This window comes from Mus musculus, chromosome 17 (assembly GCF_000001635.26).
Source record: "Mus musculus strain C57BL/6J chromosome 17, GRCm38.p6 C57BL/6J".
Lineage (NCBI taxonomy): Eukaryota > Metazoa > Chordata > Mammalia > Rodentia > Muridae > Mus > Mus musculus.
The window spans coordinates 33,705,431-33,724,240 of NC_000083.6; the positions used below are offsets into that span (position 1 = coordinate 33,705,431).

The 18,810-nt window shown below is 44.3% G+C and overlaps 1 protein-coding gene across 4 annotated transcripts in view; it reads right to left on the bottom strand.

The window, feature by feature from the left end:
• Marchf2 (membrane associated ring-CH-type finger 2) overlaps positions 1 to 13,247 on the bottom strand; it is a 32,986-nt gene extending 19,739 nt beyond the window's left edge. For all 4 annotated transcript variants that reach the window (NR_045523.1, NR_045522.1, NM_145486.5 and 1 more), the window contains exons 1-2: positions 13,116 to 13,247; positions 4,315 to 4,542 (exon numbers count right to left, since the gene is read on the bottom strand). Coding sequence is in view for 2 of the 4 variants with exons in the window: in NM_145486.5 (NP_663461.2) it covers positions 4,315 to 4,490 (176 nt within the window). In the remaining 2 variants the exon portion in view is untranslated. The remainder of the gene's footprint in view (positions 1 to 4,314; positions 4,543 to 13,115) is intronic.
• Positions 13,248 to 18,810: the final 5,563 nt, after the last annotated feature.

Consider the following 18,810-nt stretch of genomic DNA (forward strand, 5'->3'; position numbering starts at 1 on the left):
TCTAAACTAACAAAGTCATCAAGCTCTGAGTTCAAGTGAGAGACCCAGGCTCAACATTTGTGTGTGTGTGTGTGTGTGTGTGTGTGTGTGTGTGTGTGTGTGTGTTGTTGGAAAGAAACCAAGAAAGACACCTGATATCAGCTTCTGACCTCCACAAACATACAAGCACACATGTACACACAACTGCACGTGTGTGTACTCACACACATGCAAACTCTCATGCAAACTTGCAGTTATACAACACACACAGACACACACACACACACACAGGAAAGGACTCCCCACTCCGGAAATCAACTCAGAGAAAGGAAGCACTCGAATCTTAAGACCCACATCTGCTCACTTTCTGCTGGGAAGCCCTGGGAACTCAGGAACACCAATTCAACAAAGGCAGAGAGAGCAAAAGCTAACAGTTTACTGAGCACTCCCCATGTATGCAGCACTTCTGGGGCCATTTTGTCTTTGTTGTTTCATTTAATTAGCTTACCTTGTATGAGTGAGTGTATGTGTGTGTATGAATGAATGACTGTATGTATGTGTGCCATGACATATGGGTGGAGGTCAGACAGAGGACGAGTACCTTGTTTGAGGCAGGGTCAGTGTTCAGTACTGTGAGTGCCAGGCTCTCTTCTCTGAGCTTTTGAGGAGTTTCTCCTGTCCCCATCCCTATCTTTCTGTAGGAGTGGTTAAGGTTTGAAGGCTTGAGAACATGGATTCCGGGGATTGAAATCAAGTCTTTACACTTGCATAGCAGGCCTTTTACCAACTGAACCATCTTTCTAGCATGTTTTTATATATTTAAGACATAGTTTCCAGGGCTTCAAAGAGAAACCTTGTCTTGAAAAAGAAGAATCCTGCCAGGCAATAGTGGTGCACACCTTTAATCCTAGCACTCAGGAGGCCGAGGCAGGTGGATTTCTGAGTTCCAAGCCAGCCTGGTCTACAGAGTGAGTTCCCGGACACATCCAGGGCTACACAGAGAAACCCTGTCTCAAAACAGCAAAACAACAAAAAAAGACATTGTTTCATTATGTAGCCTTTATTGTATATTGATTGATTATGTAGCCTACATTGCTCTCTATGTAGATCAGGCTAGCTTCAAACTCATAGAGATATGCCAGTCTCTGACTTTCAAGAACTAGGATTAATGACATATACCACCACATCTGACTTCAACCTTTTTTATTTGTTTGTTTGTCTGTTTGTTTTCAGACAGGGTCTCATGTAGCCCAGGTTGGCCTCTAACTTGCTACCATAGTTGAGGAACACTTTGTTCCTGGCCCTCCTGTGACTATCTCTCTAGTACTGAGATGCCAGGCATCTGCCACCATGACTAATACTTTGTTTTTATATTTATTTAAAGACAGAGAGAGTCTCACTATGTAACCTTGGCTAGCCTGGAAGTTGTTAATATAGACCAAGCTAACCTTGAACTCACAAAAATCCACCTGCCTCTGCCTCTTGAGCTATGTCCGACACCATGTCTTGCTTTTTGAAACAGGGAACTCACTGCATAACCCAGGCTGAGCTTGTTGTTCACTGTGCTGCACAAGCCAATCTCAAACTAATGTTCCTCTCCCCTTGGTTCCAGAGCTGTGACTACAGGCTGTATTCCAAGTGCAATACTAGGCTTCATTTATCTCATTCATTCTCTCTCTTTCTCTTTTTCTTTCTCTTTCTCTCTTTTCCGAGACAGGGTTTCTCTGTGTAGCCCTGGCTGTCCTAGAACTCACTTTGTAGACCAGGCTGGCCTCGAACTCAGAAATCTGCCTGCCTCTGCCTCCCAAGTGCTGGGATTAAAGGTGTGCGCCACCACTGCCCGGCTATTTATCTCATTCTCATAATAAGCTTGGAGGAAAGTGCTCACTTGTTTCCATTTTATAGAGAGGGAGGAAAGAAAGTGGGAGGGGAAGAAGAAAAGAGAAGGCAGGACTGGAGAGATGGCTCAGCAGTTAAGAGCACTGACTGCTCTTCCAGAGATCCTGAGTTCAATTCCCAGCAACCACATGGTGGCTCACAACCATCTGTAACGGGATCCAATGCCCTCTTCTGTCTGAAGACAGCTACAGTGTACTCATATAAATAAAATAAATCTTAAAAAAAAAAATAAAAAGAAAGAAAAAAGAAGGCAAGGAGAGGGGAAGAAATGAAGGCCTAGAAAAGTTATAATGTGTGTGTGTGTGTGTGTGTGTGTGTGTGTGTGTGTGTGTGTGTGTGTGTGTTTGTATGGTACACATTGAGTTACAGGTGCATGTGCCTGTGAGCAAACATGTGAAGGCATGTGTCTTCCTAAGGTTTCTCACTGAACTGGAAGTCTGCATTTTCAGCTAGGCTGGCATGCTAGCCAATAAACTCTCAGGATCTGCCCACGTCTCTTGCCCAAATTGTGGTTAGGTCTCTCTTTCCAACTTTATGTGGGTTCCTAGGGTTGAACTCAGGTTGCCAGGCACACCGACCCAGTTTTTTATACATTGAGACATCTTGTCAGCATTTTCAGCTTATGATCCCTTCAACTCACAGTGGGCTCCTCATAACAAACCTTCATTATGGAAGGTGCAGCAAATCCCCACATTCTGAGGACTGTAACACTATTCTTGGAATAATCCGACCAGCAAGGCATTTCAACTTGTTCCAGGTCACTTGGGGAGAGAAAGACATCCATAGGAGTTTCATCCTAGGTGCTGTCCCCCACATTCCTCTCTCTCTTCATTGCTTCCCCAAAGCCCGAGGTCATTGGTGTTGTATAGCCCCACTCTGTGGGCACGAGAGCTGTCATCATCTTCATCAGAGAAGCTGGCATTATTTGCCAGTAACCTTCAAGACCCAGCCTGTGTACTCTAGGCCTTCCCCTCCAAGGAGGAGGAGGTGAGAAGGTCACTAGATCCTCTCCTGATCCCAGACTCCTACATCTTTTACTGCTAAATATACTCCATTATTTCTCAGTTACACATGACTTTTTATGGTCTATAAGGTGCTAGACTAAATACAGTACATAGGAGCTTCACGAAAGGGACTCCATGTATGACGCTATAGGAAAGTCTTCATCGATGCTGGCTAAGACTTTCTGGTGACTCAGCTATTCTGGGTGTGATGGTTTTGTATTTGCTTGGCCAAGGGAGTGACACTATTAGGATGTGTGGCCTTGTTGGAGTAGGTGTGTCATGGTAGGGGTAGGTTTTAAGACCCTTGTTCTAGCTGGCTGGGAGGCCAGTCTACTTCTAGCTGCCTTCAGAACTAGTAGTGAGATGCTCAGCTCCTCCAGCCCCATGTCTGCCTAGACATTGCTATGCTCCTACCTTGATGATAATGGACGAACCTTTGAACCTTTGAACCTGTGAGCCAACCCCAATTAAATGCTGTCCTTTATAAGAGTTGCCTTGGTCATGGTGTCTTTTCACAGCAGTAAGACCCTAACTAAGATGCTGAATACCCATGTTCCTGTAAGTAACCACATACCCAGGCTCTATAAGCAAGTCCCATACACTCATTGGTCCCCACAGGCCCACAAGGAGTGACACTTTTAGGTAATGTGGCCTTGTTGGAGTAGGTCTGTGTATGTAAAAGCCAGAGGTCAACATCAGGTGATATTCCTCAGGGGATGTCCACCATGGTTTTTTTTTTAAGTCTCTAATTGGCCTAGGACTCACTAATTAAGGTAGCTTGGCTCACCAGAGAGCTCCAGAGATCTGCTTGTCTCTGGCTCCCTAGTACTGGGATTACAAACCCAGGCTACAATGCTCAGTTTCTTACATAGATTGTAGGCATGGACCTCAGGTCTTCAAGCTTGCACAGCAAGCATTTTATGAACTGAACCATCTCCCTAGCTCCACTGATAAACAAACACCCCAGTTACTTGGATGTACATGTGTCTGTGTGTGTGTGTGTGTGCTAATATATACATACTAATTACTATATATATGTGTTGTATACATGCATATATATACATGCATACATATATATATATGTATATATATATATGTATATATATACACACACACTATTTTTTTGTCTTTGTACCCAAATAAAGGAGTACCCAAAGAGGTCAGAAGAGGGTGTTAGATCCCCTAGAAATGGAGTTACAGACAGTTATGAACTGTTCAATGTTGGTATTGGGAACTGAACTCCTAAAAGAGCAGCAGGTCCTTTTACCAATGAGCCATTCCTCCAACATCAGTATTTGGCTTTTTTTCTCTAGCATATTAACCTCTCTGACTCTCTCAAGTGATTGGACCTCCTGACCCTAGACTAGTAGAATATCATTCAACCCAGAGAGAAATGGGGACAAAAGCCTGGCTACTAATGGTCACTACTCACCTCTGTGAATCCAAAGCCCGGATGACAGTTGAGAGCAGCCGGCCATCCCGTGAAGTCACTTGTGCTACATATTGAGGTGGCCCAAGCCCTGTGGCCTCTACAACCTTGGAAAAGGCAGGGCTGCTCGAACAGTCACATAGGGAGCCAGGGAGGTGGCAACAGTCACCTGTCGTCATGGCCACAGGGAGCCTCCTGTCCTCAGGGCCTGAGGCCCATGGTCCCAGAAACCTGGGCGGGAGGGGGCAGAGAGATCAAAGGCAAAATTAGTGAGTCACAACAGCAGTTTTGTTTCCTCTTTTTTTTTTTTAAGGTATGTATGTGTTTATGTTCCTGTGCTTGCAAATATGTGTGTGAGAGTGCAAGTGAACATGTGCAAAGGTACATTAGTAGAGATCAGAGGCAGGAGAATACCCTTGTCTTCCACCTTGCCTGAGACAGAGTCTCTTCTTTGTGCTAGGTACACCAGACCAGCTCACACCCAGCTTCCAGAGATTCTCCTGTCCCCTCCTCCCACTTCACAGTATGAGGACTAGGACTGCACGGAAGGCTTATTGTGCCTTACTTTGCATGGGTTCAGGGGATGTAGACTAAAGTCCACACCTTCCTGTAGGGTGGGGTCCCCAGCCTGAGTCCCTCTTCTGATCTCACTGTTTTACTTAATGTTTATCTGTATAGGTATTTTGCCTGCACATCTGTCTGTAGACTACTGCCTGGTGCCTGCAGAGACCTCCTGAAACTGGAGTACCCATGGTTGCTAGCCACCATGTGGTTGCTGGGAATTGAATCCAGGTCCTAAGGAAGAGCAACCAGTGCTCTTAACCTCCAAGCCATCGCCATAGCCTCTGAGCTCGTTCTGTAGTGTAGACTAGCCTGGAACTGAATATCTCAGCCTTCTGAATGCTAGATTACAGATCACGCCTGGCTCTTGAGTCCTGTCTTGTCAGAGATTGTGAAGATTATTTACCTGTCAAACTGACACACTCAAGACTCACCTGGGAAGGGGCTCTCAATGAGGAATGTCTAGACTAGGTTGGGATATAACCACGTGCCCATAGGAGACAATTTTTTTTCTTTTTAAATTATGTTTGTTTTGTGTGTAATATGTATATGTGTGTAGATGTATATGTTCCAGAGCATGCATGTGAGAGTCTGAAGATAGCTTGCAGAACTCAGTTCTCTTCTTCCACAATATGGGTCCTAGGGGTTGATCTCAAATCAAGGTTGAAGATCAGTTGCTCTGTCCCCGGTTCCCAAGGAGAGGCTACAGGAGATAATGAACACCTTAGGTAGCCATTCTCGTCTGCCTTGGGTAGCTTTGGTGGGATTCTGCTCTCTGAAACATCTGGAGTCTCTCCTATCTAGGGATTTTCTTAATTGGTTACTTGAGGTGGGAAGACCCACCCTGGATGTAGGTAGGCTACACACTGGACTGAACAAAAAGGGCAGAGTGAGCTGGGCACTAGCCTACATACATTGTTCTCTGTTCCTGATTATAGATATGATATGATGAATGCTCTCTAGCTCTTGCCACTGTGACTTCTCTGAAGTGATAGCCTGGAACTGTGAGCTAAAATAAATCCTTTCCTCTCCTCTGTGATGGTTTATATATGCTCAGCCCCGGGAATAGCATTATTAGAAGGTGTGGCCCTGTTGGAGTAGGTGTGGCCCTGTTGGATTAGGTGTGGACTTGTTGGAGTAGGTGTGTCACTGTGGGTGTGGGCTTTAATACCCTCATCCTAGCTGCCTGTAAGTCAGTATTCTCCTAGCAGCCTTCAGATGAAGATGCAGGGCTCTCAGCTCATCTTGCACCATGCCTGCCTGGATGCTGCCATGCTCCCACCTTGATAATAATGGACTGAACCTCTGAACCTGTCAGCCAGCCCCAATTAAGCATTGTTCTTTATATGACTTGCCTTGGTCATGGTATCTGTTCACAGCAGTAAAACTGTAAGACATCCTTTAAGTTGCTTTTGCCCTGGTATTTTATCAGGGCAACAGAAATAACACTAAAACAGAACTCAAAGACTATGGGCAAAGACTTGACTCTTTGAATCTTTGCATTTGTAAAATGTAGGTAGGTGAGAACTCTACAAGTTGATGTATACAACTTAGGCAGGCGTAGAAGACAGCTGGGCTTGTGTTGGATTTTCTCTCATTCTTCTAGAAAAAGGCAGGCATGGCCCCACTTCAAATTCCTACAAAACCAGTCTCCAAATCACATTTTCACATAGAGGAACATTGATTGAAAGTGACTGCACACCTGTGTGCCATGCCCTTTGCTCAGTTTTTTACACAGCCAGAATCACCCTATTCTAGCGAAAACCGGATCCTTGAAACTGAGCTCAAAACATATTAAGCTATCGTTAGTGAAAGCAGAATGCATCTAGAGAGGCTCAAGCATGAGTCAGAGGTAGAGTACCTACCAAGAATCCAGTGAGGGCCTGAGACATATAAAGCACTGCCCTAGCAGTGAGAGGGTTCAATTCCCAACATACACACACACACACACACACACACACACACACACACACCTGGGATGGGTGGGGGATGAAGGAAACTAGAAATTTAATGTTTTGCACCAGAACGGTGAGTCACTCAGGCCCACTGTGCAGGCCTCTGTCCAACTGTGCACTCTAAGAGACCTCAGTTCATCTAGGAAATGACACTTTAGTGTCCCCAGAAGACCAGTTGCTCTGTCCTCGGTTCCCAAGGAGAGGCTACAGGAGATAATGAACACCTTAGGTAGCCATTCTCGTCTGCTTTGGGTAGCTCTGGTGGGATTCTGCCCTCTGCCTCAGGGTCTAATCAGCAAAGAGAACCCTATGAAGACTGGTCCTCTTCTGCAGAGTAGCATGACCAGGATTCTAGCTTCTCGATTGGTGCAAACCTTCTATGAATGTTCTCTCCTTCCTAGGAGTAGGAAGAGATCCGTCTTACTAGGCAAGCACCCTATCATTAAGCTATACTCCCAGCTCCTCCACCACCACCACATACACACTTTAAAACTTTTTCTTGTTGATTTTTAAAAATTTTTATTAATTTTATATTACACTCATTTATGGGGAGGGAGTAGATGCCGTATAGAGTACATCTGAATGTCAGTTCTCTCCTGTCAAGTAAGTCTTGGAGGCTCACACTCAGGTCATCAGGTTTGATAGCCTACGAACTACCTCACCGACTCATAATGTTTTAATTTTGGACAGAGTATCACTAAGCTACTTAAGCCCACATGGTCTGAAACTTGCTCTGTAGCCTAGGCAAACCTTGAACTTAAGACTCTCCTGCTTCAGCTCTTCAAATGCCTGAGGTCATAGGACTGTACCATCAGGCACGACTCTTATGAGAAATCCATGAAAGTAAGAGAAGGCTCTTTAGGCATCAATCCAGAGCTAAAGATCATTGGTTTCAATTTGTCCAACATCCAGGATTCTTATCTCTAAGAGTTAAATCCAGTGCCCACAGCAACCCTAATAGTATTTGTAAATTCCAACTGATAGGGCCAGCCTGGCCCCAAGTCAACTCTTACCAGCACTGCCTATGAAAATCAGAGACCCAAAGACATGGAAAATAAATTGTTACCTGACTTTTTGCACCCAGACAGTCTGTTAACAAATCAACTCGTCCCTGAAGAGCTCAGCTAAAAAACCCAGCACAACCTCCTAGGCCTCTATAGGTGATCGAGGAGTCAGATAAACAAGTATCAACCAGAGTCAGACATAGCCAGGAGGAAGGCTGAGAGCCAGAGATAACAGCTACAGGCCATCGGCCAGGCCTGCCTTGTTGTGGACCCTGATGCTCCTTTAAGCAGAGTGTACAACTGAGAGGTCAGTGGGGGAAGCGCTGGGCTCTCCAAGAGAATGCACGCAGAAATAAGTCCACCTCAACCTCTGATGATGGTCTGTTTAACACTCTTTCCTCTCTCCCCACACCCCCTTTTTTCTTTTCTTTTCTTCTTTTTTTCTTTTTTTTTTTTTTTTTTTTTTTTGAGACAGGGTTTCTCTGTGTAGCCCTGGCTGTCCTGGAACTCACTCTGTGGACCAGGCTGGCTTCAAACTCAGAAATCCACCTGCCTCTGCCTCCCAAGTGCTGGGATTAAAGGCGTGCGCCACCACCACCACCCGGCTTCTTTTCTTCTTAAAGAAAAGATTTCTAGGCTGACCTAGAACTCACTGTATAGCCAAAGATGACTTTTAACTATCATTTTTTAAATGTTTTTAAATTTTATTATTTGTATTTTATGTGCAAGGGCATTTTGCCTGTGTGTAACTACGTGCACCTCTTCTAGTGCCTGTGAAGCAAGAAGAGGGCATTAGATCCCCTGGAACTGGAGTTGCAGGTGGTTGTGACCACCATGTGGATACTGGGAATTAAATCCAGGTCCTCTGGAAGAGCAGCCAGTGCTCGTAACCCTGAGCCATCTCTGAAGTCCCAACCTTGAACTCTTGGTCTTTGCACCTTTTCCTTCCAAACACATTCATTTTGGGAATGCCCCATTGCTGTATGTAGTTCTGGGGATAGAACCCAGGGCTTTGTGCATGATAGGTGAACACTCTAGCAACTGAACTACACCCCCAGTGCTCGCTCGCTCGCTCGCTCTGTCTCTGTCTCTCTGTCTCTGTCTCTCTCACTCTTTCGCTCTCTTTTCTTGGTAACAAGGTCTCACTATACAGCTCAGGCTGGAACTCCTGATCCTCCCACCTCTGCCATCCAAATGCTAGCCGAGAAGAGACCTTAGTATTTATACAAACAACTGTGCATTACAGGAATCATCACAACCCCTTACTTTATCTACTATTGAAGGGGAAATCCATCAATATTAGTAAATCTGCTCACATCAGTCCTAAATTGTAACGTATTAACAGCAATGCCGGGCAAGGTAGCACATGCCTGTGATTCCCGCACTCTAGACACTGAGGCAAGAGGATCAAGAGTTCAAGCTTACTTGGGCTACAGAGAGCTGGAGGCCAGGTGGGGCTACAAGAGACCCTGCATCGAAAACCAAAACAAACATCAGCAGGTAAAATGGCTCGGCAGGTTAAGGCATTGATGACTGAGTTCTAGTCCCAGACCACATGGTGGAAAGAGAGAAAACACACACACACACACACACTATAATAAGTTTCAAATAAACAATAATAGCAGCAAAAATGTATTAAGCACTGCACACTAAGGCTGGAGTAGTGGCTTAGTTGGTAGAATGCTTATCTAGCATTTGCAGAGCACTGGGTTGCTTCTCCCCATGACATCGTCATCCCAGCACTCAGGCAATCAGGTAACAGGATCACAAGGTCAAGGGCACCCTCAGCTATATATTGAATTTGAGGACAGCCTGGGCTACATGAGACACTCTCTCCAAAATAAATAATGCACACAAAATATTAGATGATCAAGCTATCTGTCTAAGTTCAAACTTCAAGGAATTGCTGTGAAGTGTCCCCTTCAAAGGTAACATCCCTCTTAGGCCAATCTGGCTAAAAGGACTCACAATTCACTTATGGCATAGGGTCCTCTCTGAAATGTTTTATTTGTTACTAGACCTGTCATGCGCATCTTCATGCTCGCCAGTGAATTCTGGCACAGAGGGACCTTGTTGTACATTTTTCCTGCTGTCCTCAGCACCCAGCCCTGGATCTGGCACAGAGTGACTGCATGGAGCCTTGCTGAATTCATTCCTTACCTCCAACTCTGTAACCAACTGGGAGACCTAAGACTCAGAGGCTGCCCTGCCCATCTCTCTGATGAAAAACAGCTCTAGGACTACTGTGATGGATTTCATCAGATCTTCACAACAAAACTATGACTTAAGTCCAGTAATTAGCCTCGCTGATTGAAAAGAGGCCAAAGTTCAGAAAGGACACACAGCTAGCACAGCCAGGATTTAAACTATACAGTGAGTTGTCTGATCCTCAAGAGACATTAGGGGTTTTGTTGTTGTTGTCTCATTTAATTCTATTTATTATTAATTTTATTTGTTTTGTTTTGGTTTTTTTTTGTTTTGTTTTTCGAGACAGGGTTTCCCTGTGTAGCCCTGGCTGTCCTGGAACTCACTTTGTAGACCAGGCTGGCCTCGAACTCAGAAATCCACCTGCCTCTGCCTCCCGAGTGCTGGTATCAAAGGCGTACGGCACCACGCCCGGCTGTTATTAATTTTATTATGTTTTATTAATTTTATTTTACATGTATGAGTGTTCTACTTACATGCACATATGTCCAGTGGGTGCTTGAAGAGGCCAGAAGAGGCAAATTGCATCTCAATGAAATGGAGTTACAGATGGCTGTGAGCCATCATGTAAGTTCTGGAAACTGATCCCAGATTCTCTGTAAGAGCAGCAAGAATTCTTAACCAACTCCAGCTCCTAGTTTTTGTTCCTTTGTTTGCTTTCCTTTTGAGACAATGCTTCATTACATAACCCATACTGGCCTTGAATTCTTAGTGATTCTCCTGCCTCAGCCTCCTGCCCGCTAAGATTTCAGGAACGTACCATCACACTCAGATTCTTTTTTGTTTTTTTTTTACATTAATGTATTTAGGGGTGTTGTTGTTGTTGTTGTTGTTGTTGTTGTTTTTGTTGTTGTTGTTGAAGGAATACGCCAATAAGAAATAGGAGTAAGGTAAGCATGTGGGCACCTTACCAGTGTCTTCATCACTAAAGGAAATGTTTCTCCCTCCCTCAGCAACCATGAACTGCCCACACACAGATTCTCAGGAAAGCTTTGTAAGTAACACCTGGCCCTCAAATACGTTAAGTAAAAACTCTGTCACTAAGCTACAGTCCACACTTTTTTTTTCCACCTAGGATGGTATAAACCTTATGGCTATGTGATTCTGGTTGTACCCAAACCTGCAGCAGGCATCCTGCCTCATTTGCCTCATTCTCCTGAGAGCCTGGGCTGACTATAGACATGTGCCACCAAGAACAGCTTCCAGAGATTTCCTTCTTTCTCTCTTTTACTCTTTCTTTCTTTGTGTTTAAAGTCTGGTAAGATGGTTCCGTGGGAAAAGGTACATGCCACCACCAACTCTGATGACTTGAGTTTAATCCTCAGAACCCAACCAGTAGGAGGAACTAACTCCCAAAGCTGTCTTCTGAGCGCTACATATGCTACCATGGGTGAGGGCTCACAAACTCACACATACACAAAACCAAACAAATGGATAAATGTTAAAAACACAATTGTGGGCTAGAGAAATGGGCCAGCAGTTAAGACTATTTACTGCCCTTGCAGAGACCCAGGTTTGGTTCCCAGTACCCATGTGGTAGCTCACAACTGCCTGTGACTCCAGTTCTGGGGAATCCAGCACTTTCTTCTGACCTCTGAGGGCTCTTACATAATACACATAAATTCACAGAGGCACACATACATTTAAAAAAAAAATGGTATGGTGGCACACAAGCTTAGTCCCAGCACCTGGAAGGCAGAGGCAATCCAATCTCTAAGTCAGCCTGTTCTCCGTAAGGAGTTCCAGGACAGCCAAGGCTACAGAGTAAGACCTCAAAAATAAAAGAACTAAACAATACCAAAGTTACACTAAATAACCCAGCGGAACCTTGAAGTCTTCCTGCCTCAGCCTCCAGAGCACCTGACCTAACAGGCCTGTACCACCATGCTCCATGCCCTAGGCACTTTATTCTGCCTCTGTCACTGATACTGTATGTCTTGATTCAAGTTAATTTGCTTTTCTGGGCCTCATCCATCTCTTTCTTACTTTAGGGTGTGTGTGTGTGTGTGTGTGTGTGTGTGTTGTTTTTCTTGGCAGTACTGAGATAAAACAAGGGCCTAGTGCATGCTAGGCAAGTACTGAGCTAGACCCCCAGTCCAGAAACTAAGTTCTAATCCCAGAAGCTCTACTTCCTATTTGCTGTATGGCCTTGGGCAACAGCTTTAACTTCCCTGAACTTCAATTTACTCATTTAGATGAAAGGAATTACTTTTAATACTTCTACCTAGTATGTTTCCCACTAACCACATTAATTCTGACTACAGAGTTTTTTTAAAAGTGTTTTCCCCAGGCATGGTGGCGCACACCTTTAATCCTGGCACTCGGGAGGCAGAGGCAGGCGGATTTCTGAGTTCGAGGCTAGCCTGGTCTACAAAGTGAGTTCCAGGACAGCCAGGGCTATACAGAGAAACCCTGTCTCGAAAAACAAAACAAAACAAAAAAAGTGTTTTCAATTATATTTATTTTGCTTGTATTTTTGCATATGTATGTGGTGTATATTCATGCAAGGGTGTGTCTATGGAGTCCAAATGACAACTTTCTGTTGTCAGTTTTTCTTTCACCATATGAGACCTCAAGACTGAACTCAGACAACAAGCACCTTGACCAGCTGAGCTATCTTGGCAGTCCCTGACTACTGTTTGAAAAACAACATTTTCAGTACAGTGCACTGAGTAGCTTTTTGTGAAGCGCCCCAACTCTTTATAATGTTAATAATCACCCAAACAGAACCGTTATGAAGAGGGTTTCAGAGTGACATTAGTCACTTATTGACCTCCTACTGTATGCCAGGCGCTTTTCTCATCAGCCATTTCCTAAATCATGTTGGCTCCGAGATGACCCACTTTTCCTAGATGGGGAAACCGAGGCTCACAGAGGTTTCTCCTGCGTGGCGAGGCTCGGAGACCTCTCACCAACCTTGAAATGATAATTGAGGTGCCTGCGTCCTGAGCAGGGCTAAGTAAGGCCAAGGGTAGCGCCCTATCTGTCCCGCTCGAGTACTCAGCCGGAGGCTCGAACCCGGAACCTGGGAAACCTGCCTACATACTCGGGTCAGGCCCATTCGCTGTTCCGTGCCTACCTGTTCCGCGGCCGGGCCGGGCGACCGCGCAGGCCCCTCGGTTCTCCCTGGCCCGGGTCCCGGCCCGGCCCGGCCCGTCAGCAGCGGCTTGCTCCGGCTCCGGCGAGCACCTGCGTCCGGGCACCGCCCGCCGAGCAGACAGCACGGCGAACCAATGAAGACTGCCTCTGAGTATCATCTGCCAATCAGCATACACGCCCCGCCCAAGAAGGTGGGGCCTTCAAAATACGGGACGTCCTGGGCGGTCCAGGCCCCGCGGCGCCGCAGCTTCTGACTCCGCCCCTGCTGCGTTCTGGCTCCACCCCCAAAATGGACCCCGCCTCATCCCAGCTCCTCCCCCATCCCAATCTCTGGCTGTAGACTTGCTGCCAGAGCCTGGAGCAGAACAAAGGCGAGCTTAAGTAAACAACTTCACACTTGCCAAATAACTTCTTTCCGCCTTCTTCTCCGCTCCCCCCGGCCCCCGTTTGTTTGTTTGTTTGTTTGTTTGTTTGTTTGTTTGTTGTGTTTTTTAAAGACAGTTTTAATGTAGATCAGGCTAACCTCGTACTCACTCTGTAGCCAAGGATAACCTCTCTGATCCTCTGGCCTCCACCTTCCCAGTTCTATCGGGAGCTAGAATGGAATGAAGTTTTTCTTCCGTGCTAGGCACAAACAGTGTGAACTGAGCTACATTTTTATCACACTTACCAATCCTAGGGTGGCTATGATCACATTTTGCAGAAGGAAATCCGCCCAAAGGGGTTAGAGTTCTGTGGAGGAAACTAAAGCCATCATCATTTACTCATCAATTATTCAAGCAAGACATACATTCAAAAAATGGAGCAACAGATGGTAGAAAGAGCTGTTGAGATAGATCAGCGGGCAAGAGCTCTTGCATGGCAAACATGAGGATCTGAGTTAAAATCCCCAGCATCCACATAAAAGAGCTGAATAGGGCCTCGAACTCCTGTAACCTCAGTGCTGTAGATGGTGTAAACAGGAAGATGGCTGGGGTTTGCTGTCTGCCAATCTAGCACTGGTTTCAGTGAGAGAACACTTAGCAGTACTTGCCTAGCATACACAAAGCCCTGGGCTTGGTCATACATGCCTATAATCCCAGCACCCAGGAAGTTCAAGGTCACCCTCAACTACACAGAAAGCAAGGCCAACCATATGAAGGAAAACCAAAAAGATCAAAATTCTGTAGGAAGCATTATTATGGTCCAGGCATGTGCAAGACCCTGGGGACACATTAACTAATATAAATATTGTGAGACAAACATTAGCGGTTTTTAATCATTGTGTTTGCTTATTTGTTAGAGACAGGTCTTACTGTGTAGCCCAGGTCCTGCCTCACCCTCACAAGCGTAAGATTATAGGCATATGCCACCACAGCCCCACGTTATTAGTATGAATTATTATTCTTACAATGCCTGTGATGGAGCCAGCAGCCTGATACATTAGGTAGGTGCTCCACCACTGAGCCACACCTTAAGCTTCATGGTGGTGGTGGTGGTTATGGTGATGCTGATTTGGTTTGGTTTGGGTTGGGTTTTTGATAGAGGGTTTCCTAAAGCCCAGTGTGGCTTTGAAGTGGATATACAGACAAGGATGACCTGGAAATCCCGCTTCCAAGTTCTAAGTGTGGGCATGCCTGGCATGAGTCACCACGCCCGGCTTTAGTAACATTTTTTTTAATTTGCCCACAGAATATGAACATATAAGAAACAATGTAGAATCACTTTTGTTCAGTTCCAACAGCAACAGTAAAAAGAAGTTTAAAAAGTTAGATGTGCTGGCACAGGCCTTGAAGACCAGCCGTCAGAGACAGAAACAGGCAAATCTCTATGAATTGTAGATTCTGTGAGGTAGGCCAGCCTACTTGACACAGCCATAGTGAGACCTCCTGTCAGCAGAAAAAGAAAAAAAAAAAGCATAAAACTCAGAAATTATAAATCAGGAGTATTTCGCTCACCCATGCCTCGTAACTATCATAACAAAAATTACTATTGAAGACACTGAGACTTGACAAAAATGTTTATTCAAGGACATTTGCTGAACAATTTTTGCACTTTCTCAGACTGATATCACTCTTGTTATTGTTCACCATCTCCAAGGATATCTCCTTCTCATTTCACTCTTACAGTATTCCCCTTGCCTCTACCTCTCCGAAATGTACTTAGTCTGCAGTGGTACACATCTTGCCATCTTGTAGCTCTCCATTATCTGTCTTTCTTTATTTTTGCTTTGTTGTTCTTAGCTGAGACAGGATCTCAGGTATCCTAGGCTGGCCTCCAATTTGTTGTGTAGCCAAAGAGGGTTGCTCTTGCCTTTATCTCCTGAGGGCTGGGATGGCAGGTCTCCATCGCCACTCTGGAACCCCTGGCTTTATGCATGCTACGCAAGCACTCCGCCAACTGAGCAAAAGTCCCAGCCCTGTCTTCGGTTTTTGAGATAGGATCTTACTATGTAATTCGGGCTAATCTTGAGTCATGCTCTTGCCTCAGCCTCCCATATACTAGGAATGCAGTTGTATGCTACCATGCTGAGCCATTCCCTGAATATGAGCACATTGTTCCATATAATCAGAGGAAAACCTTCAAGATCAGAAATTTTACATTAACCATGTATTACCATATAATTCTCAAAGCCCTTTCAAAGTTTGAATGGCATCTTTTAGTATATGTGCTGCCGAAGCAAGCACTAATGACATCTTTTAAAGGTAGGGCTAGGTGATACAGTTTAGGGTCTGGAATCCCCCAGAGGGGCTAAGGTCCTGGCTCAACAGTAGAGCCCCTCCCTAACATGTGCAAGACACTGGGTTCATCTCTTAGCACCCAGGAGTGGGGCTAGGAACAGTTCCTCAATTATGCCTTGTCTTCATGACCTTGATGCTTTTCAAAAGGACAGACTAGATATTTTGTAGACTAGCCCTTCATTTGAAAACATCTACATTTCTTCCTCACATTGTTCTTTTGTAGAAAGTACAAAAACAACATTGTGTTGATAACCTCCACTAATGATTATGCTGAGTTAAAATGTTGCCTTCCTGTTTCTCCAATGTGAGTTAGTGTGCTATACTGTTAATAAATGACTTATGGAGCTAGAGAAAGTAACCAAGGAGCTAAATGGATCTGCAACCCTATAGGTGGAACAACAATATGAACTACCCAGTACCCCCAGAGCTCGTGTCTCTAGCTGCATGTGTATCAGAAGATGGCCTAGTCAGCCATCAGTGGAAAGAGAGGCCCACTGGTCTTGCAAACTTTACCTGCCTCAGTACAGGGGAACACCAGGGCCAAGAAGTGGGAGTGGGTGGGTGGGGGAGTGTGGGGGGGACTTTTGGGATAGCATTGGAAATGTAAATGAAATAAATACCTAATAAAAAAGCAAAATAAAAAAATGACTTATGGGAAAATATTTTGAAATTAATTAAATATCATTTGTCAACAAATATTTGGGGCTGGAGAGATGGCTCAGTGGTTAAGAGCACTGACTGCTCTTCCAGAGGTCCTGAGTTCAATTCCAGCCACCACATGCTGGCTCTCACAACCATCTGCAATGGGATCCAATGCACACTATTCTGGTGTGTGTCTGAAGACAGCTACAGTGTACTCATATAAATAAATAAACAAACAAACAAACAAACAAATAAATAAAAATTTTAAAACAAATGTTTTTGAGCAATTTGATATCCATTGATGATTATTGTCTGATTTGATTATTACTATTGTTTCTGGGCATATAGGTCAATAAACCCACTGTCTTAGTTTCTCTGTTTTGCAAAAAAATTTAAGAAACAGAAATTAGGATAGTAGCACCAATCAATCTATTTATAGTTTGGGGATAAGAATATAGCTTAGTTGGTAGAGTTCTTGCCTAGCATTCACAGAGTGCAGAGTTCCTTACACAACAACAACAGGACATGGTGTCCAATGTCTGTATTCCATCATTTAGAAGGTGAAGACTCTTGATGACATCAAGAGTTTAATGCCATCCTTACTTTAACTTGAAAGTTAAAGTTCAGTGCCTAGACTAACAATCCAGTCTTTAAAATTATTTTTCTTTTACACTTTCACCAAATTGAGAAGAGGTCTGCTTTCTATACACCATGAGTGTAGCCCTTTACAGTCCTGGAAAGCTGTGAGCTAAAAGGCGAGAACAGAAATAAATTTAGCTGTGACATCGACTAAGGAGTCTTTTTCTGGACGAAGACAATCTGGGCCAAAGGTAAGATGCATTGTTTCATTGTCTCTTCTACCATAGAGACAATTTTAAATTTTTTTAAAGATTTATTTATTTATTATATGTAAGTATACTGTAGCTGTCTTCAGACTCTCCAGAAGAGGGTGTCAGATCTTGTTAGGATGGTTGTAAGCCACCATGTGGTTGCTGGGATTTGAACTCAGGACCTTTGGAAGAGCAGTCGGTGCTCTTAACCGCTAAGCCATCTCTCCAGCCCCAATTTTAATTTTTTAAAGATTTATTCTTTATTTGATGGGTGTTTTGACTGTATCCTAGGTAAGTGCAGTCCATGCAGAATCTAGAAGAAGGCATTAGATCCCTGGAGCTGGAGTTACACACGGTTGTGAAGTGCCCCTGTGGATTCTGGGAATCTAACCTGTGTCCTCTACAAGAGCAGACAGTGCTCTTAACTACTGAGCCATCACTCCAGACACACAGAAACAATTTTTTTTATTCACGGCTAGAGGAAACTATGGTCTTATGGACTTAATCCCTCTGTTTAAAAATTTGTCACTTACTTATCAGTTTTGTGTATGTGTGTGCTTTCCCCCACATGAGTGCCTGTCATGGTACCCATGTGAACATCAGAAGACAATTTTCAGGAATCCGTCCTCTCCTTCCTTTATGTGAGTCTCTGAGATTAAACTCACATTGTCATGAGTGGTTTGTGTGATGATGGGAATGAAATCCAGGATGTCTGTGCTAGGTGAGCACTCTGCCAACTGAACTATGTTCCCATTTTGTTTGTTTGTTTGTTCTTTGTCTAGTGGTGGTGGTAGTGTAGTGTGTATGTGTATGTGTATGTGTATGTGTATGTGTATGTGTATGTGTATGTGTATGTGTATGTGTATGTGTATGTGAGAGACAGAAAGATAGAGACAGACAGACAGACAGACAGAGCAAACAGACAATTTTAAGAGGCTTTTTTTTTTAAAAGTTAGCTTCAAGTTCCCATTACTTCATGCTCATCAAACATATTCATTTTGGAAACAGGTGTGATAGTACATACCCTTAATCTATAAAAGTACAGAGAGGCAGAAGCAGAGGCAGACTGATCTCTGTAAGCTCAAGGTCAGCCTGGTCTATATAGTGAGTTCCAGATCAGCTAGGGCTACATAGAGAGACCCTAACTCACAAAAAAAATTAGAGAAAAGATGAGGGGATAAGGATGTAGCTCAGTTGGTAGAGTTCTTGTCTAGCAGATACCAAGCCCTGGGGTCTACATTTAGCAGTATATAAAACTGGGCCTTATGGTGTACCCCAATATTCCTGACAGTTGGACAGTGGATACAGGAAGATAAAAACTTCAAGGTCATCCTTGGGTACACAGTAAAAGCCAGTCCAGGCTATATGAGATCCTGTCTCAAACAAAGAAAAAATAAAATAAAAAAAAAGAAAAAATGATAGTCCTGAGTCCATCCCTATCACCACATAAACTGGATGTGGTAGTACATGCCTGTCATCCCAG